This window comes from Equus asinus, chromosome 21, assembly GCF_041296235.1.
Source record: "Equus asinus isolate D_3611 breed Donkey chromosome 21, EquAss-T2T_v2, whole genome shotgun sequence".
NCBI lineage: Eukaryota > Metazoa > Chordata > Mammalia > Perissodactyla > Equidae > Equus > Equus asinus.
In genome coordinates this window covers 77,869,095-77,891,359 of record NC_091810.1, presented here as the reverse complement: position 1 = coordinate 77,891,359, position 22,265 = coordinate 77,869,095, and the positions used below count along the sequence as shown (strand labels likewise).

The following is a 22,265-nucleotide window of genomic DNA, read 5'->3' as shown; positions in this document are numbered from 1 at the left end:
TATTATCATTTTAACATGTAATCAATATAAAAATAATAAAATATTTTACATTTTCTTTTGTGCTAAATCTTTGAGATCCGGTATAAATTTTATACTTAGAGGACCTTTCGATTTGGACTAGCCACATTTCAAGTGCTTCCAAAGAGGAGAGGTCGACTGAAAATAGAGAAATTGAGCAGTATTGTAGACAAAGGCAAAGGGCAGGAATTGCATTTGTGTTTATAGCATGAATTAATCCAATTGTCTCCCTTTGAGGTTCTGACTAGATAGCTGTACCTCTCCAGCCCTTCTCTTTTTTACTTTTTTGCTGAGCTATAACACCCCTCCTTCTCATCACCATCACATACCAAACTTTAGTTGGTATTCATGAAGATATGGGCACTGGACATCTAATTGTCCTCTCCATTTCTACTTTTGTCACCAGGCAGAATCATAGATGACATTATTACCTGTGTGGATAACCTATCCAGTGTTCCCTCAGTGCATCCTAATTTTGCCAGGCAGGAGGAGGTAAACATGGACCTCTTTGAGGAATCCTGATAATTATGGACCATTTTGCAAGGGAAAATGTACATAAACAAAATTTTGCATCTAATTTTATGGTGTTCACAATACTCCTGAAGCTATACGTGGACCCCAGGTTAAGAGCCTCCATTCCTTGGTTTGTTATTTCTTCCACAGAAGCAAAGCCAAAATTCCCTTGAATATCATAAGAGGCCTTCCATGATCTGACCCTGCCTTCCTTTCATGTCTCATCTCCTGCTGCCTTTCATTTGCACTTTTCACAGGGGCTCCATCCATTCTTTGGAAATTGCTTTAACTCACTACACTGTTTCATATTTCTGCACATTTGCACATGCTCTTCTCTCTACTGAGAATGCTTCCTCACTGCCCAGGTGGACGTCTCTGCAGCTCAAACATCAGTTCAGAGAAACATTGGCTGAATCACCCTCTCTTCCCAGTTCTTTAAGTCAATAACTTCCGTTTTGCGTTCACTCACTTGTAATACTTCATCTTCACATTTGATACTTTTTGATACAATTATTTGTTTAAATGTCTGTCTTCCTCCACAAAACTGTGATGACCTTCAGGGTAGAGATTGTGTTTTACACAATATATCTCTATCACCCTGCATAGTGTCTGGAACACAACTGGTGCTCAATTAGTGTTGATAGAATATTGTTTACAAAAATATTTATCTTACCTTTAGAAATAGCTTAAACAGTGAGATGCTGGCAGATATATAAGAATTTTATATACTAATTCTTACACCAAGGATATTTGACTAGGTCTTGAAGTAAATTTAATTTCCTGGGAAAAGCCTAAATGTGACAAGAAAAACCAGAACAATTTTTCTTTGCCTATTTTTCCCCTTTAACGTTGGAAGAGAAATATTGAGTAAACGCATGACAGCCAACAAATATTAAACAAAAGCCACCTCCAGCGAGACCACATTTTCCTCCAGGATCTCATCCCTTCCTGAAAACCCATTTATAAAGTTCACAGTCATGTGAGGCAGCAAGACAGAGAGAGAGAGAGTCAAAGAAATTAAAATGCTCAGGTGAATTGGGAAATCATTTATGATTCATTGAAATGAACAATTTCGTTGACATAACAAAGGCAGTAATTTTATTCTCATTAGATTTGTCCTACTTAGAGCTTTGTCATAGTGGTCAGTGTTATTGCTATGCAATTAGAAATTAATCATCTTATAGTCAAAACTTTAAATAATTGGTTAAAATTTGTTATTTCTAACACTCTTTAGTATGCATTTCTTCTAGACAGGATGAGTGTTTCTGACAAACCTGGTATTTTGCAAAATTAAGCACTAAAGACTTACAGAGAAAAACAGGGCTATGAACGGATCACCTATGATCCAAACCTATGCAACTTTGTAACAAAAGCCCTAAACAAAGGAGCAATTGTTACCATGAAATAATAATGTAGGCAGGACTCCCAGGATGTCTGGAGGCTTCCTTGGAGGGTATTTGTAAAGGTACAGAATCACGATGTGGAAATCCCAGACGGCGCCTGGAGGCAATACAGATGGGATGGAGCTCTGAGCCAGCAGAGCTACTCTCACTTCAGACAAGCACGGGAAGAGGTCCCAACTGCCAAGCGGTGTGCGAGGCATGCCTGCATCCATTGTTAACTTTCTTAAATTGAGCTGAAAAGGCTCCTGCCTCAGTAGTAGCCATCTGAGAGCTCTGCCTTTCATTTCCTGCTGAAGTTTTTAATTCTGCTCATACTAATATGGCTCCCCGTGCCTAGGGAAAATTGTGCATACACCAACACAACTGTCACTTATTGGATAACAGGAATATCTGCTACAGCAAAACATAATGTCTTTTGAAAGAGAAACTATCATATTTTCAATTTCTACTTAATAAACTAGTTTGAGGTCATCAAAAAAGTATAAACTTCCTTAATTTGATATCATTACACATTTAACCTTTGGGAATTGTGGAGTGGAAGCTCTTTTAAGCTGATACCCAGAAAAGGATTGTTAACGCCATTTTAGACATTAGCCAGGTGGAAACTGTAATTACTAAAACAATGAAAATCCTGTCATCCAGTTCCAAGGACCTATACCTCCTTTACTAGAAATAATGTATCCTTTCTTTGTCCTGGATCCTACTATCAGTTGGCACAGTTAACTATATAGTGTAATAGAAGCATATTTTAATTAGGAGATACAAATTATTAGGAGATAGAATTTGAATAAGGAAACTAAACATGAAGAAATGCTAACTCTTAAAAGTGTTAAAAAAAAAAAAAACCAATTCAACCAAGTAAATTTTGAAGATCTTATTGGCTTTATTCAACAATTCAATTGGGCAGCATCCAATCTAGCAGATACTGAGGAGCTCTGAGGAGCTGTATGAAATGAAACACTTTTATAGGCAGAAGGGAGTGGGAAGAAGGAGGTAAAAAAGTGGATTGGTTGTGGCAAGGTCAGCTTCCTTTAGGGGATGGCAGGGGTCTATCAAGCCGATGACCTCACTAGCACTGATCAGGGAATTCCACCTCGACCAGGTTAAGATTCCATTTCTGGAAGAGGCCAAAACTGTGGTTAAGTCTTGGTTTGGTGACTTGGGGTTTAGCATAAGTGAGTTCATTTTCAGCCTGTTGTCTTGTTTTTAACAAAAGGTAGTCAACTACTAAAAGGGATATATATTTTTTAAGCATTCTCAGTCCTACAGAAGCAGCAAGTGCAGAAAGCAGCTACCACTGAGAGAAAGTGAGCAAGGAAGGAAAGAGAAACTTAGGCAAGGGTCACGGGCCCTGGAGGGTGAGATTCAGGTCTCTTTGCAGAGGATGTGCTTGCCACAGGGATACCCATCCTACCAGAGCAACTTATTGGAGGGAGAGGCCCCCTCCTGGGTGGCAGAGAAACTTGCTAGAAGGTACAGACGAAACTGGTCCACATGAGTGAGCTGTCTCAAACCATTACGACATCAGCTTGATCTTGTCATCTCTATCAGGTTCAGGTGTGGCTAAGAGGGCTCGGGTGCAATTCATTGGATGCAGCTCCTTTCACATCACTCCTTTTGATTGGAGATTTAATTAAAGAGACAAGTAGTCTGCTTCCTCCCCCCACCACACATACACTCAACATACCATGATAAGACCTAAGATAAGGTATAGGATGGTCACTACAGAAAACTCTATTCAAAAGGGGGTGGGGAAGGGAGCCACACAGCAATGGTCCATACTAATTCTGAAATCCAGAATCTGGGTGTATGCTTCCAGTTCCTTATCAGGACTCAGTCCTACTTTCAGGGAGTTGTTTTCTGTGAGTTCCAAATTCTGAAACACATCTGCCTCCAAGGATGTGATAAAGGCTTGTGGACCTGCACTCATAGACTGTAAGAGAAGAACCCGATAAACACTCGCATTGCCTGTTAACAGAGGAGCTTTTCAGATGATGCTGTGGTTGCTCCTGTTTCCTCAAGGTGACCAGTCTCCAGGAAGTGGAATTCCAAGCAACTCAGAGGCAAGAATGTCCTGGGACAACACCTTCTGCCCCTGCACTGACAGGTCATCCCCCAAACAACCAGAAAAGTAAAGAGCACAGTCCAGTGTCACAGGACATAACTTTGTCAAATACCACATATATGCCAGGCACTGCGCTAAAGGCTTTCCAGGCATTCTCTTATTCAATCTTCCAAAAGCCTTATGAGGTTGGTACTAATTTCCCCACCACCACTGCCCATTTATGTTGGCCCATTTATCCCATTATAGATGAGAAAATTGAGGCTTAGAGATATTAGGCAGAGTGCTCAAGGTTTGCAAGCGTAGAAAGTGGTAACAAAAATTACGAAATGATTTTCTCTGTCAATTTGCTTGTCTTTGCTATTACAATGGAAATGAAAAATTCTGAATTTTCTACTTTGTTCAATGAAAACTAAAAGCATAAGATTTATGGATTGTTACAATGTGAATTTCCTGGTCATAATATTGTAATATAGATGTGCAAGATATTACCATTGGCAGAAACTGGGTAAAGGGCACATAGGAACTCTCTGTATTATTTCTTACAACAGCATGTTAATTTACAATTATCTCAAATAAAAAGCTTAATAATAGAAAAAAACTAAAACTGCCCTATAAAGATGTTTTCTCCAGACTTCTTTTACACCATTTTGAGAAATGATACAATACCTTGGGCAATGCAACGAGAAAAATCATGATTTATTTCATTATTACGTTATCAATTTAGGCATTCTGTTTCTTTTGTTTTCCTGTTATCTTAGTATTTTTTAAGCATAGATTGGAATTATTGAGTAATGATGAAATAATTCCTAGAATGATAAAATAGCAAAATATGTCAACACATAGGGAAAGATCCCCACAGTTTGCTTAGATGCTAAAATGTAGCTTCAATCTAAAAGGATCTGATGGACCCACCTGGTAATTGCTAAATACAATGAGTTTTATTTTATATATATATATGCTTTTTAATGTAAATTTTCTCTTGGTTCTTTGGAATACCTTTAATAAAGAATAAAATAATTGAAAGATCAATTCCTACAAATAAATAGAACTCCTCTAAAAGCAACTCAGGAACTGAAATTGGGTCTAGTGGTTCATAATGGTGCACTGAGGGTTAAAATAGAGTCCAGATCTTAACATGAGGCCCCCCATGGTCTGGTGCCTGACCTCCACTCCCTAGCCTCTTTGTGCATTTTATCCTTCTCCCTCTCTCTGCTCCAGCCACACTGGCCTTCCCCTGTTCCTTGCTCAGTCTTGTCACAGGGCCACTGGACAAGCAGATCCCTCTATCTGGAGGGAAGTCTGCTGACCGCTCGCTAAGATCTGTTTCCTTTTCATAAGCTCTTGCGGAATGGAGTTGATTACCTTTGGCTTCCTCATCTCCATTTGTAACTATTCATTCACTAATGGATTTTGTTTTATTGCTGTCTGTGTCCCTCACTAAACCAAACACCCTGTGAGAGGAGGGCTGTTCCTGTTTTCACACACCATTGCGTCCAGAGGTGTCAGCGGTAACCCTCCTTCCTGAGATCTCTCTAAAAGCATGAAAAGAAATAAAGCACAAACCAGAGGATCAAAATGTCAGGCTGTGGGCCTGCAGATGTGCACTGTTGGCTCATAGTATTCAGAAAAACATTTGAATTCGTGTTTTTTAAAAATCATGTATTTTCATACCAAAATTTGAATTTCTGGCTTCTCTTGATCAAAAGAAAAAGATAGTGGGGGGCTGGCCCAGTGGCATAGTGGTTAAGTTCAAGTGCTCCACCTCAGCAGCCTGAGGTTCACAGGTTCAGATCCCAGATGCAGACCTACACACTCCTCATCAAGCTGTGGCAATGTCCCACATACAAAATAGAGGAGGATTGGCACAGATGTTAGCTTGGCAACAATCTTCCTCAAGCAAAAAAAGAGGAAGATTGGCAGCAGATGTTAGCTCAGGCCCAATCTTCTTCACCAAAAAAAAAAAAAATTACTGGACCCATACTCCCTTGGACTGTGTAGAACTGAGCATCTGCTTGGTGGGACACTGACACTCCAACTCACTTTCCCATTCTCAGCCTACTTCTGTTTCCATTCCTTGTCTCAGGGATGGCACTGTTAGCACCACAGAGACCCAGAGAGGCTTGGGTCTGGGAATCATTGCACTCTTCAGGAATCATGGTAGGTGTTTTAAATAAATGTTTGTTGAAAGAATAAATTAGCAACCATAAGCACTTGCGGGGTAACATGTGACTATGCATATTACCATATCCAGCTGCAGTGCTACAGGGAAACACAAGGTGGCAGTGTGCTCTCAGAAATTCTCATAAATCCAGCGTGGCTGGTGATGCTTTGCAGTAAACAGGATGAATTGTCCCACGAACCCGTTTTGGTTTGGTTTGGTTTTTTATTTTTTTGGTGAGGTGGCAACTACGATGGACCAACAGCAACACACTCCTGTGTCCAAACAAGCTCTTTCTCGATATTTATTACTTGCCAAACTTTAAATTCAAGACCGCTTGAGTGTGTATATGTAATCAGGATGTGTGTAACGTTAGGAGGTATATAAATTTAGAAGATATATAAAATTAGGATTATAAAATTTGTATATTAGATATATGCAAATTAGAGCATGTATAATAAAATGAAGATATGTATATATAGCTAGGATATATTTTAAAATTAGGATATATAGAAAGAATTAAGACAACTACATGTGTATACATGATATATATACACATTCCAATTTTACATTTATATATCTCCTAAGTGTGTGTATGTATATATATTCTAATTTTAGGTATATATTTAATAAGGATATATAATTAAGCTATATATAAAATAACCTATTATATATAATTGATACATAATCACATATATAGTCTATTAATATTAATAATATATAATTTATTTATTTATAGTTAGGGAACTTCTATAAAATAAGATGTATTAAGATATGTATATCATTATAATATACATTTAATTTAGGATATATATAATTAGAATATATAGATATAATTGGGAGATATACATTTTTGGATATATATATTTAGGATATATATGTACAATTAGGTTGAGCCATAGGAAATTGCAGATTGCAGCAAATATTTGACTATTTTTTACCTACAAAAATGGCAGTTTTGTATGGTTGAACCTCATATTTCAAATGGGCCAAAACAATTATATCTTTTGGAAAATAAAGCTCATATTGTACAGTATTTTTCCCCAGAATCTTATGTTCTCAGTTTCTAGTTCTAGTCAATCTGTCAACGATTTGAAAAACTGGTCCCTGATCATACTAACGAGCAGCTATAAGAAGCAGCCAAGAAGCAATGATTGTTTTTGCTGTTCCCATGTGGGAAGTTACTGGGTGGTGTTTGTGGGTAGGGAAATTACTCCACTTTCCCATTACATGGGAAGGGAAGGAGGTCACTGAAAGTTGACAGATTCTGTAAGAAGTCAGGGACTGGGACATCAGGATGGAGTCTAGAAGGAATGTGAGAGCACCTCAGGGTTATCCATCTGCACCCAGATAACGCATAAAAGCTTTGCCTCCTTACAAGACAGGTGAGACGGTGGAACCCGGAAAAGGAATGTTCAGATACATTGCAGGATGAAAAGCAAAGTAGCCTGAAGGGTCACAGAGGAAGCAATTAGGAAGGAAGGACACTTGGAGAACATGGACACACACAGCAGAGATGGGACCTCATGGAAGGAACTCAACTCACCAGGCTTGGCATCATTAGCATAAGGCACACTCCCCCGGAGCGCTGGAAGTTCAAGGCCCTGGAACCATGGTCAAGAGTCTTGACTGGGAACAGGCCTCGAGCTTCTCATGCCTTGCTTTTAGTCTAGAGCAGTGGTTCTCAATTGTGGTTTCTGCACCAGCAGCATCAGCATCACCTGGAAACCTGTCAGAAATGCAAATTTGAGCCCTCCCCATACCCCTCCGTCCAGCCCCTCCCCAGAGATACTGAATCAGAGGGCCTGGAGGTGGAGCCAAGCTCCGAGTATGAGCAGCACCCAACCCAGATGATCCAGATTCAGCCAAAATATGAGAAGCACTGCTCTAAAGTCTCTTCCCACCACTTCCCCACAGGCAGACCCAGTGAATCCTATCCTCCCAGTACACTGGGCTCGATACTCCTGCCTCTAGTTGAGCCTGAAACATCCCTCTCTTCCTCTCTGCTTTGCTCTCATGCTGCCTTTGGGACTCAACTCAAGCATCCCTGCCTCTGGGACACGGGGCGAGACTCTCCAGGCTGATTTAGAGGCTGCTCCTCTGGCCCTCCCAGCCCTGACTTACCTCCTCTTAGCAATTATCAAGTGATGTTTGAACTGTGGGCTTACGCATGTCCTACTCACTACAGTGTGAGCTGTTTTGGTCATTTTGTTTTAATCCCCAGTGTCTGGCCAACAGAATTCTTAATATTTGTTGACTGAAGTAATAAATTACTGTTACCAGGCTGGCACCTTTAAAAAGTAATACTACTACTACTTTTAATCTAATAGCAATAGTAACAGTGATAATCTCTTCCACCTATTGCATCCCGGAGCAGTGCAACCTCCAAAGCCCCTGGCAAGCCTGAATTTCAGAAGTATGCCTTGCTGCTCTGACTATGAAGCCGTGTGCAGGAAGGGAGCCAAGAAATTCAACAATCAACAGCGTGGGGCTTCCTGAGCAGGGGTGTGAGTGCTGACTGGTGTCTTCTCAAGCTCACCCTTCTCTGGTCTCTCCTAGACATCTGGGGGTGGGGGAGTGCTCCCATTCTGCAGGATGAGGGCATTGTGACCAAGCAGCTCTGAGTCCTTAACATTGGACAAATTCTACTGTGGTAAATGTCACAGACCAGGCCCAAGGTGGAGGTGCTATTGGACTTCCTGGCAGACATTCCACAGAGACAGCTGTCAGGAGGCTCCACCACCAAACTCTCGAGATTTTCTGGATAATTCATGATTGCAGAATACAATGTCACTATGTAATTATCAACTCTATTCCGTATATACTAACAAAAAAAATTGGAAATTGAAACTAGATAAACAATACCATTTACAATAGCACCAAAAATATGAAATGCTTAGAGATAAATTTGTCAAAAGATGTGCAAGACCTGTGCACTATGAAACTCAGCTGAGATAGACTGAAGAAGACCTGAACAAATGCAGAGTTTATGTGTTCATGGATTGGAAGACTCAATTTTGTTAAGATTATTGATATTTTGAAGCTTCAATTTGTTTTAACCCTGCCTTATCTCACTTTCTCGTCTCTGTGTCTTCAATGTGTGCCTGGCACAAAGCAAGCATTCAGTGCTCATTGAATAAATGAATAGGAAATCGGATTAAATGTATAGGAAATAAATGAATAAGGACAGGGAGGGATCACAACTACTTAGGAGTGCTAGAAAAGGCTTCCTTCAAGATGGACTGGGAAGTCTGTAAGCTGTGATGAAAGGAGGACCGTTAGACGCAGGTCCTCTTATGAGTGAGTAAAACCACCTTCATCTGCTGTAGCTTGGACCAAGTTTGTGCAAGACAGTGACCGCAAACACCTTGGAAACATGGCCAGAGCTCATGTTCTGAAGGACCTTGTACTCCGTGCTAAGGAATTTATATTTCATTCTTCAGAATTGAGATGGGGGAGGGCACATTGAAAATATTTAGTAGGGGAGTTCACTCATTCACATTTTAAAAATACTGGTTGAGCATCTGCTCTGGACCAAGGCTTGTGTTCGATACTGGGGTAAAATTGGTAATGACAGAAACCATCGCTGCTTCAATTTGTGAAAGACGATATGAGTGGAGCTATATCCAAATAGAGCCAGAGCAGCCATTTCAGAGGAATCGCTTTGCACGTCTTGTTTCCTCTATCTTCCAAACTGGACCAAACTGCCAACATTCCAAGAAGTCAGTAAGGACAAGAATAACCTGTTTGTAAGGGCTGATAAAACTGGACTTAGCTGATAGCAAGTACAAATCTAGCCTTTTACCTGATGACCAAATCTCAAGCCAATCTATGAAAAGCAAACCCAGCCTTACCTCAACTAGCACCAATCAACTCTTCCTTATTGCAACTTACCTCATCTTCCTCCTTCTTCCTCATAAAAACCCTGAGCCTCTCTCCTGTAATAGGAGCACATTTGGGTTTCTACTCAAATCTGTCTCCCGAATTGCAGTCCTTGAGAGCCCTTTTTGCTTCTCTTGAAGTTTATGCCTCTTGCTTGTTGACAAGCCACAAAACTGTAGTAGCTAACCATGAGAACCACCTTTGTACCAGGCAGAGTCAAATTCTTTACCACAGACCACCGAGATAGTTATTATTATTAACTTTACTAAATGTGAAGAAACAGTTAAATTAAGAAATGAGAGTCATTTAAACTGCAGGCCAACTGAGTAAAAAAATCTTTTTATGAAGATACAATTAAGAAAAAATTAAAAGCACACACTTAAAAGGTACAGTTTGATGAGTTTTGACAAACGTACACATTTTGGCACCACCACCACCAAGATATAAAACATTTCCGTCACCCCAAAGGGTTCCCTTGTATCCCTTCCCAACCATTGATGATTTCTAACATTAATTATTATATTTGTCTTTCCTGGTGTTTCTTATAAACGAAATCAGGCAGTATGTACTTTTGTGTCCTGTTTCTTTGACTCAGCTTGAATTTTGAGTTTCATCCATATTGCGGCATCTCGTTCATTTTTAGTATTGCTGAATTCAGACTTTTAAGGGAGAAAGACATTAATCATATGTTAACATGATTAATTATTAATCATATAATGTTATTAAGTAATTACAATGGCATTAAGTTAACCTAAGCATAAGTACAAGTGAAAATATATGACCTTGTTTGTTGACAATTCAACCAATACCAAACACTAGGGGAACTATATAGGGTAATGGTTGAGTTTGTGGAAAATAAACGTTATAAAAGAGTATCTCAAAAGAATCCTATGGCCTATTTTTCTTCCTTTATGTTTTAAAATCAGTAAAGATGATGCTGGAAAGCGCTCTTCACGTCCTCCCCTTACACTTTGTCGAAGCGCAGCATCAGTAACGCGCATGCGTGCCTCTTGCCAAGCGTTGTAGCAACAGCTTCCAAACACCTTGCCACCTCCGCGCCCACGGCGGAGACGTCCGCCGCTCTGACGGGGTGCTGCTTTCACCTGCCCAATCCCGGGCGCCGTGGCGGTCACGTGAGCGCCGGCACGCAGCAGGCCGGGCCCCGCCCACCACCCGCGTACTCCCGCGAGCCTGGCCTTGACCGCCCCAGATCCAGAGACACCCCTGAGGGCCAGGCTGCGCCTGCGCAGTGCGGCCGGTGGGCGGGGCTGGGGATGCGGTGGCTGCGAAGTGAAGCGGCCGGCTGGCTGGGAGCGAGAGCGGTGCTGAGGGGGCGCGGCGTCACGGCGATCCCAAGCCGGGAAGGCCCGCGTTCCTGGCTCAGCCGCCGAAAGTAAACTTGGCTGCTCCTCTCGCGGGGTGCTCCCGAGTCCTCGTCCCGGACCCCCAGGCGCACCGCGGTCGGCGAGGAGCCTTCCTGAGTCAGGGCCTCGCTCCCTTCCCCGGCGCGGGGCCTCGGCGCCATGGACGCGACGGCGCTCGAGCGGGACGCCGTGCAGTTCGCCCGGCTGGCGGTGCAGCGCGACCACGAAGGTCGCTACTCCGAGGCGGTGTTTTACTACAAGGTAGGGCCGGGGACCGCGGCTGCCTCGAGAGGTCAAGGCGCGGGGGTCAGGGGCCGAGGGGACCGGGCCCGCTTGGCTTCGCTCTCCCTCCTCTTGCTCTCCTTTCCAGGGGGCGGAGACCCCGGCCGCAGGGGCCAGCCCCGTCGCACGCCCCCGGCGCCTGCCGCGCTCGGGAGCTCCAAGCGTCTGGTTGGGGTCTCGGCCGCGGACGCCCGCCGTTGAGCTGCCTCGGGCGGCGCTAGTTAGGTAGGGGTCGCCGAACAGCCAGCTAGTTCTGTCACTTGGCTCTGATTTATGGCTCCTGGGACGTAGTCTCTGATATACATTAAAATAAGGCATGTTCGTTGAAGAAAACAAGTTAGAAAGTAGATTAAAAAAGAATGAAACGTCTCTTATCCTAACTTCTCATGTATATCTTTGTGCTTGTTTTTCTACGCATTTGTGTGTACACACCTTTTTTTAAAAAACCAACTTGGATCGTACTGTTTACACCATTTTTAACCTGTTATTTTCATTTGAACGTTTAAGAAATCGTTGTTTACTTCTATAATATCTTATTAACAGTAGAGGCATCCTATTCCATTATGTGGATGTCCCTTGACTTATTTTTAAACTCTATTGGCTATTTAGGTTTATTCTGACCTTTCAGCATCATAAATCGTGGTGCGATTAGTATCCTTATAACTAATGCTTTACACATTTCTTTGCTATTTCTTTTGGATAAATTCCTGGGGGCAGAATTATTAAAGAGTTTGAGCTTGCGCAGTCCACCCTCTGCTGTCCAGTCCCGAGGACTTGCAAACACACCCCTCGAGCTCCAGCTGTGCCCTCTGCTTCCTTGTGGAGGTAGCTGTAGCCTCATGATAGTGTCACCTTTTCTTTTAGAAAGAATGTCAGACTGATAATAACAGTAGTAGTAATTTTTTCCCATAAACGTATGTGCTATTAGTATATGTAGTTTGCTTTTCTCCAATTAATATTTTATTGCCTTCATTTTATAATCTATATTTAGACTTGGTGTGTTTCAGAATCTTTCCTTTTGCACTTTTTTGGGGCAATTTCCTGAAGGTGGTCTTTCTTTAAAAGTGAAATTCTGTGTTTTGCTTTTGTGAAGTAACCGATAAATATTCATGGGTTAAAGTAGTGCTGTATAAAATAGCTTTTTCTAAAGCAAAAGAAAATGCTAGGCAGTGCCTCTTGTTTTGCTATAGGATTACATGCATGTCATTATGAAGAATTTTTTTATCCTTCAGAAAGAAAAGTCCTTCTATTTACTATTTTTATTTATTACTTTCTATTTACTATTTACTTATTTATTTCTAGGAACTATTTAGATCTGTATAAACTTTATCAGATATTTAGTGTTTTCTGTCTTGGTACTGTTCTATAAGAGATTCCTTGTTAGTCACTTTCAAATGTAAATGAAATGTGTAAAGTAAAATTGATATCAGCAATTTTAAAAATTGGCTTTATTTCTTTTAAGCAGGATGATTATTTGAAAATCGATATTTACACAAAAGATAACTGAAGGGGTAAAATATGTATTTATGCACATGTATGTTACATCAGTTTACTGAAGTTAAACGTGGCTATTAATGTATTTAGGTAATGATGGTACGGAAGATAAAATATGTAATGTTTACATGTAAAGTTATATTTTCCTCCCCTGAAATATCTGAGTTACAGAATGTGAGGAAATCTTGTCTTTTCTGTCCCCACAGCCTTTAGACTGAATTTCCATTTGGATCAAATGGATTTGATTTTTTTTGGAGCGGGGGAGGAAGACTGGCCCTGAGCTAACGTCCGTGCCCATCTTCCTTTACTTTCTATGTGGGACGCCTACCACAGTGTGGCTTGCCAAGCGGTGCCATGTCCCAACCTGGGATCCGAACCGGCGAACCCCGGGTTGCCGAAGCTGAACGTGTGAACTTAACCACTGTGCCGCCGGGCCGGCCCCCAAACGAATTTGATTTTAAGTTTAGTGAAACAACAGCTGCTCCAATAACTGCATTCAAAAAGCAGTGCTCAAAAGAGGGCATCTTTGGATCCACACAGTTAGGCATGAGGCTCCAAGAAGTGCACATGCTTGGGTTACCACAGAGAAGGTGGTGTTACTTGGAGAAATCTCTGTGGTCCTTCTCGGTGGTAGCGTTGGTACCTCCCTGGAATGGTGATGAGATTGGAGGTTTCCTCACCAGCCACAGCACAACTGGCTGTGGAAGTTAGAGAATAACTGGAAGATAAATCCAGGTTTTCTTAATTAAAACAAGTTGATTTCATAGGACTGAAATCTGTGTCACCTTGTGACAATATTTTCTGTGGAGAAAAAGATTTTTTTTCCCGCTGGGAGACATTTAACCATTATAACTTCTTGTAATCCGTCCTCGACATGTAATTTTATTGGTTATTATTATCTGTTCTAATACTTTTAAGGTTCAATTCACCTTTTTAAAGTGTATAATTTTAAATCTGACCTATTGCATAAAGAAAACAGAAAACATATAAACCACAGCTACTCTAAGAAAATACTTATAATCGGTCCCTCCTATTTGAGTTTGTAAATTTTCAACAGTATGAGAAAATTGAAAGCATTGAAAACTGAAGAAAAGGTATTGGAGGATTATATAACTCATGCATTTTTGTGAGAAAATTACTGATATCTTAAAGATGTTCTTGTTTTGTCATTCGTAGAAACCAGTAGTGAGTTAGAAAGTGGTCAAGAAAATTCAAATTGTAATTCACCTATTAGATTTCTTTGAATTCTTTTTTATTTCTAGGAAGCTGCACAGGCCTTAATTTATGCTGAGATGGCTGGATCAAGCCTAGAACATATCCAAGAAAAAATAAATGAGTATCTGGAGAGAGTCCAGGCTTTACATTCAGCAGGTTAGTAAAGGACTACTGAACTTGTCACCACATTTTTTATCTTCTCTCCGCATCTTACTTTTCCCCCTATGTTTCCCTTTTCTTTTTGTGTTCATCTTGGATCTCAATCCTCACTTTCTTGCTGCTCATGCCTCTTTGATAATCATGTCTTTAGAAGTCATAATGTGAAAATAGCTGATAGATCTGTGAAGAGGAACCTTAGAGATAATATAGTGCACTCTGCTAACTTCCCAGAGGTCCAGACACCGTGGATTATCTACATTCAAACAGTGTATCATGGCAAAGTCAGGATTAAGACCCTGTTAAAGTCTTCTTTTGAAATGTCTGTCACATGCCCTCTCCTGATGTTAAGGTGAAATTTCTACTCCTCTTCAGTGTTTAATGACTTTGACAGTAGGTCTGTGGTCTTTTCTATATCGGTACCCTCAGCCTCAAGACTTTAGCTAACCTCTTTTTTTAAACCATATCTTGGAAAAGCAACATGTAAGCAGAGACCTGGAACAACTTGTATTTATTTTTGTAAACAGCATGGCAGATGCTATGAAACACGTACACACAGGCTTAATGATCACAGTTTTGTTAGTTAGAGGTAAGTGGTTCCTGTCAAAATCTGTTCAGGTGTGTAGAAAAGAAAATGGTTACCTATTGACATTTTGTTTGAGGAATCTCACTAAGGGCTCTTTTACAAGCAGCTTAGAGGAATCTTTGTTCAGCATTGCCTAATGGACTTTGTGCTACTTTCCACACTCATTCTAAATTGATACGAGCAGTCATAAGCGCACCTTTAGGATAAAGATTTGATCATTGAATTTCTTATTATGACGGTCCTCTTAAAGACAAGGTAGTTTGGTTTAAGACAGTGCCCAGAAATTGCATGTATTGAAAAGGGACTGCCTGTGTATCAGGGCCTTACTTAATCCAGAGTTATACTGATTCATATATTCAAAGTACCATGTCATTCACAGGAACCTCATTTTCCCAGCTAAGTAAATGAAGTCCTTAAATTCAATTGCCGATAATGAGAAAGCTTGTTTCAGAAATAGTGTTTTCAAATAAAGTTATCTTTTAAGTAGGAGAAGTATTGCATGCATTGAAAAATGCACTGCCTGTGTATCAGGATCTCACTCAATACAAAGTTATAGTAATCCATGTATTCAAAATATGTGTAGTTCAGAGGAGCTTCATTTTCCCAGCCAAGTAAATGAAGTTCTTAAATTTATAAATGTGATATTCAGGCACAGAATGAGACAGCCCTAATCTCTTGAAGAATAAAGACTTGCCAGTGAAACAGAAGTAAAGTTCAAAAGATTTTTAAAGTATAGCATACTTTATTTTGCCAGCTTTTTGACCTATTTTGTTCAAAAACTGGAGTGTAATCTGTAGAGAATTAAATAGTTTCCATAATTATTGTTTTAAGCAGAGGAATTTTTTCAATTAAAAACCTTGTTCAGAACCCCAGTTTTTAAAACAGAGTCTGCTGACAGTCAAGAGACTTTTGAGAGGTGAGTTGACTTTTGGATGGGGAAAGGTACCACAGGTTGAAATTCACCAGTCTAGTATAAGGAGCTCAGGGCTTGGAATCAAAAGATCTAGGTTGAGTTCCTACCCTTCGCTTACAGCTTTTAAACCTTAGGCTAGGTTGGTCATTCTCAACTGGGAGCGATTTTGCACCTAGGGAGGCGTTTGGCAATGTCTGGAGGGATTTTTGGTTTTTACCCTTGGGGGAGGGGAGGAGTATTCTGCTGGCATCTAGTTGCATAGAGCTCAGGGCTATTGCTAAAAACCCTACAATGCATAGGACAATCCACAGCAAAGAATTATCCAGCCAAAATTGTCAGTACAGTCATGGCATCACTTAATGACAGGGATATATTCTGAGAAATGCATCATCAGGTGATTTCGTCATTGTGTGACCATCATAGAGTGTACTTACACAAACCTAGATGGTATAACCTACTAAACACCAAGACTACATGATCCTAATCTTATGGGATCACTGCTGTATATGTGGTCCGTCATTGACTGAAACATCGTTATGCAAAGCATGACTAGTACCAAGGCTGTGAAACCCTGGGCTAGATATTTTAACGTTTTTGAGCTTTGGTATCTTCATTTTATAAATGGGATTAGTACGTACTTCAGACAGATAGTCCTGAGGGTTAAAGTTTTAAAAAGATAACCACATACTTTTTTTTTTTGAGGAAGATTAGCCCTGAGCTAACATCTGCTGCCAATCCTCCTCTTTTTTCTGAGGAGCATTGGCCCTGAGCTAACATCTGTGCCCATCTTCCTACCACAGCATGGCTTGACAAGCGGTACGTAGGTCCACACCCGAGATCCAAACCAGTGAACCCCGGGCCGCCGAAGCAGAACATGTAAACTTAACCGCTGAGCCACCGGGCCAGCCTGATCACCACATACTTTTAAGAGACAAACAAATATAAAGCTTTTTTTTTTTTTAAATAATATCTTAATTGAGATATAATTCACATACCATAAAATTCACCTTTTTAAGGTATATAATTCAGTGGTTTTTAGTATATTCCCAGAGTTGTGCAATCATCACCACTATCTAACTTTAGGACATTTTTATCATCCCAAAAGAGCAGTCACTGCACATTCCTCCCCTCTCCTAGCCTCTAGCTACCACTAATCTGTTTTCTGTCTCCATGAATTTGCCTTTCCTGTGCGTTTCGTGCAAGTGGAATAATCCAGTATGTGGCCTTTTTTTTCTGGCTTCTTTCATTTAGCATAATGTTATCAAGATTTATCCGTGTTGGAGCATGTCTCAGTACTTCATTCTTTTTTATGACTAAATAATATACTATTGTATCAATATACCACATTTTGTTTATCCGTTCATCAGTTGATGGACATTGGCTTGTTTTCACATGTGGATGTTACGCATAATGCTAAGAACATTTGTGTATACATTTTTGTGTGGATATACGTTTCTTAGTTCTTTTCCATATATACCCAGGAGTGGAGTTGCTGAGTCATATGGTAGCTTCATGTCTAACTTCTTGAGGACCTGCTAAACTGTTTTCCAAAGTGGCTACGCCATTTTACAATTCCACCAGCAATGTGTGAGGCTTCCATTTTCTTCATATCTTTATCAACACTTATTATTTTCTGTCTTTTTGATTTTAGCCATTCTAGTGGGTGTAAAGTGGCATCTTGTGGTTTTGATATGCATTTCCCTGCTGGCTACTGCTGTTGAGCATCTTTTCAGGTGTCAGTTGACCATTTAAATATCTTCTTTGGAGGAGTGGCTATACAGATCCTTTGTCCATTGTATAAGTCAGGGTTCTCCAGAGAAACAGAACCAATAGGATGTATGTAAATAAATTTGTTATGAGGAATTGGCTCATGTGATTATAGGGGCTAAGACATCTTATTAACTGCCATCTGCAAGCTGGAGACACAGGAAAGCCAGTATTGTAGTTCAGTCCAAGTCCAAAGGCCTGAGAACCAGGCTAGCTGGTGCAAGACCCAGTCCTGAGGGCAGGAAAAGACCAGTGTCCCAGCTGAAGCAGCTAGGCAGAGAGGGCAAATTCTCCCTCCCTCTGCCTGTTTGTTCTGTTCATCCCTCAATGGATTAGATGATGCACACCCACGTTCAGGAGGGCAGTCTGCTTTTACTGCCAATTGAAATGCTAACTTCATTCAGAAACGCCCATTTTGAAGGACCCAGAACTCATGTTTGGCCAGATAATCTGGGCATCCTGTGATCCAGTCAAGTTGACGTTAAATTGATGATGTAATTAATCATTACACCCATTTTTTAAATTGGAGTTGTCTTTTTATTGTTGAGTTGTAAGAAATCTTTGTATATTCTTGATACAAGTCCCTTATAGGTATATACTTTATATTAAAAACAAATAGAAACACTTAAGGAACAGTAAAAATATCTGATTCCTTAATCTGGACCCAGATGAATAAGAAACAGCAGGAATTTTATCATCAAGCCCTAGTGTATTACACAATTATTATCTGTACTGAAAAAATTTCTTTTTAATTACCTTAAAACATAATTGAGTTTATTATCATTTTTCAAGTTTTTGTTTTGTTTTAGGGAGGTGGTATTTGAGGAGAACTCCTGTGTTTTATTTTTTAAATGAAGGAAGTGTTGGCATGGAGAGAAAGAAATTCAGGGAAAACTTTTTTTGAATAAATAACACATTTTTGATATTCCTCATCTCTGGTGTTTATCATGTGAAGAGTTAAACAAGTAGGGACATTTTTTTTGGCCTTAAAATTAAGATTGAAAAGACAAGGGGAGACTTAGTCATTTTTTTAAGGATTTTTTGACCTTGCTAAGCTTTTTAAATGAAGGATTATAGAATTTTGGTAAAGAATGACTTAAATGTATTAAAATAGTATTTTGCTCCATGGAGATAGAGATAGATAGATAGATAGATATATTTTGGTAATATTTCTTTTATGTGGCTTTTTCCTATCTAGTTCAGTCAAAGAATGCCGATCCTTTGAAATCAAAACAGCAGTTGGATTTAGAACGTGCCCATTTCCTTGTTACACAAGCTTTTGATGAAGATGAAAAAGGGAATGTTGAAGATGCTATAGAATTGTATACAGAAGCTGTAGATCTCTGTCTGAAAACCGTATGTATAGCTACTAGTTAAATTTAGTGGGATTATGCTGAGAAATTTCTTCCCTTACTAGCAAATTTTACTTAACGGTTCCTTAAAGAAAAAAATATTGTATCATTGTAAGTGTAATTAAGCTACTCCTCATTAAAAGATGATGAAGAGTAGAAAATTAATAACAGATTTTAAGACTTTGTTAAAAATTTGACAGTATTGAATCATTAGGCGATTGTTTTTTAATTACAGGTACTATTTTTTTAACCTTTTTATACCTGTATAACTAAAATCAACTTATTACAGGAAGAATTCACCATCACAAATCTATGAAATTAGAATAAACTTCCCCTTTTTTTGTTTCATTCACTGAAAAATAAGGTGGTGGTTTGGGAGAGCTTTACTAATTTGCAATGTGAAATCTATATGCTGAGTGGCTTCTGCTCCCTAAGAAGTTCTCATTAGGACTGCTAGATTTAAGGGTCATCTACTGCATTAGAGCAGTGCATCTGACAGGAGGAAATGGTGAAGTGGTAGTGAGTAGTGTTCTCAGTATTGTTCAGCAGGCTGGCTTTTTTGTCCAGGGGTCTTTTGTTCAGGGGAACCATCGAGCCTGGTGTCTGTGGGTACCTGAGACTAGAGATAAGTCCTGGTCTTCGGAGGTTCCTGCTGCTCAGCCTTCCATGGGACCGTGATCGTATAGTTGTGGTCCAGTTAGCACGTGATGTGGTCTTAAAGTTTAGCTCAGTGACGAATTTTCAGTGCTATTATTATTATTTTTTTTTTTGAGGAAGATTAGCCCTGAGCTAACATCTGCTGCCAATCCTCCTCTTTTTGCTGAGGAACACTGGCCCTGAGCTAACATCTGTGCCCATCTTCCTCTACTTTACATGTGGGACGCCTACCACAGCATGGCTTGCCAAGTGGTGCCATGTCCACGCCTGGGATCCGAACTGGTGAACCCTGGGCTGCCGAAGCGGAACGTGCGCCCTTAACCGCTGCACCACCAGGCTGGCCCCTTCACTGTTATTTTAAATGATACCTTTATGGATGAAAATAAACTATCTTCTTTGTTTATTCTCTCATCATTTCAAGAAATGTAATGTGCATTGTAAATTTCTAAAATGTTATGGATCAAGCAAATTAAAAAATAATTATGCTTCATAATCTCTCTCTCTCTTTCTCTTAAGTCTTCTGAAACTGCTGATAAAACTCTGCAAAATAAACTGAAACAGTTGGCTCGACAGGCACTAGATAGGTGAGTTTTGGTCACCCAAGTTGTTATTCATGATGGCAGTGTACTATGTTACTTAAATGTGACAGATTCATCTAAATGTGTGGTAGAGTTCGTAGTAACAAACCATCTCAGGTTGACTGAGAGCTAAAGCAGATAATACCTCCTTCTTCTAAGTGAATTTACTCCTCTGTAGTTCTCTGCTTTAAACTCAAGAAATAACAAATCAGTGAAGAAATGTTTTATTTAGTTTTTATTATATGTAAAACAAAAATGACTATGATGTTTGAAATGGAAGACTTTCTTTTGTTGTGTAAAATCAAACTTCCAAAGAGAACTTCCACATAGCCTTCCAGAGCTACAACTAAAATTAGAGAAATTGCGAATGAGCGGGCTTATAGCCATACACATAGCCCAAATTATACAATGTGTGTAGCTCCTTCAACTGTTTGTTCAAATGTCAGCTTTTCAATACTGCCTGCCCTAACCATTCTGTTTCAAGTGGAATCTCCTCCAGTACTTTTATCCTGCTTACTGTATTCTAATATTCTTTCCCATGACTTCTACCACTTTCTAAGGTATATGAAATTTACCAGTTTATCGTGTTATTAATATCTGTGTCTCTTCCAACCCCCAACCCCCAGTGTAAGGTCTGTGAGGGCAGAGAATTTTGTCTGTCTTGTTCAGTACTGTAACCAAGCACGTAGCAGAGTGCCAGACATATATATAGTATGTGCTCAGTAGGTATTTGTTCAAAGAATGAATAGATTTGAGAATTGGACCTCTTGAAGAGTGTTATAGACAAAGGAAAAGGGTAGAAATTACATTTATAGTTATAGCATGAATTAATTAAATTACCTCTTTTGAAGGTCCGACTGGTTGTTGTACCACCACCAGTCCCTTCTTTTTTTATTGCGGTGTGACTATCCCTCCTTTTCATTACCGTCATCTAACCTTTAGTTTGTTTGTCCAAATGCATGAGCATGTGGGCACTTGACACATAGTTATCATCTCCATTTTGTCTTATTTCACCATTCAAAATCATAGGTGATGTTTATTACCTATGTGTATAACCCATTCAGCATTCTCTAAGAGCATCCTAAGCATAGGGACATGGGTTAATCATGAGCTCCTTTGAGAATCCACTCTCTGGGAAAAAATATACATAAAATTTTTTTGCATATGATTTCAGAGTGTTCACCAGACTCCTAAAGCTCATCTATGGACCTCAGGTTCTATTTTTTACCTTGTTAGTCCTTTAACGGAACAAAGTCAAAATTCCCTTGAATATCATGAGAGGCCTTCTGTGGTCCACCCCCTGCCCCTGGTCTCATCTCCTCCTGCCTCTCGTTTACACTATTCACAGGGGCTCCATCCATTCTTTGGAAATTATTTTAATTCAGCTATGCTGTTTCATACTTCTGCACATTTGCATATGCTCTTCTCTCTACTTAGAATGTTTCCTCACTCCCCAGGTGGACTTATCTGCAGCTCAAACATCAATTCAAAAACCCTTCCCTGAGTCACCCTCTTTTCCTAATCATTAAATTAATATCATCTTCTCTGTGTTCACTCACATGTAATCCTCCCGTCCTAGCACCTGTCACTTTTGATGCAGTTGTCTTTCTTTCCCCACAAAACTATGAGCACCTTAACAGTAGGGATTGTGTTTTATATATTCTTGTATCCTCCTTACCTTGCATAGTATCTGACATGCAGTAAGTGCTCACTTAATGTTGTCAATAGAATATCTGCAAAAATACTTTAGGAGTAGCTTAAGTAGTTGACTAGGATGTAAGAATTTTATATACTAATTTTACATTAGGAATGCTCGACTGGTTCTTGAAGTAAATTGTGTTTCTGGAAAGCATAAATGTGAG

General features: G+C 39.9%; 1 protein-coding gene across 2 annotated transcripts in view; it reads left to right on the top strand.

Moving 5' to 3' along the window:
* The first annotated feature begins 11,265 nt into the window (after nt 1–11,265).
* CAPN7 (calpain 7) overlaps nt 11,266–22,265 on the top strand; it is a 37,891-nt gene continuing 26,891 nt past the window's right edge. The window contains exons 1-4 of one of the 2 annotated variants that reach the window (XM_044755308.2): nt 11,266–11,664; nt 14,442–14,550; nt 19,015–19,172; nt 20,342–20,409. In XM_044755308.2, coding sequence (XP_044611243.1) covers nt 11,563–11,664; nt 14,442–14,550; nt 19,015–19,172; nt 20,342–20,409 — 437 coding nt within the window. In that variant the 5' untranslated portion in view covers nt 11,266–11,562. The remainder of the gene's footprint in view (nt 11,665–14,441; nt 14,551–19,014; nt 19,173–20,341; nt 20,410–22,265) is intronic. The other variant, XM_044755309.2, reaches the window with a different exon arrangement.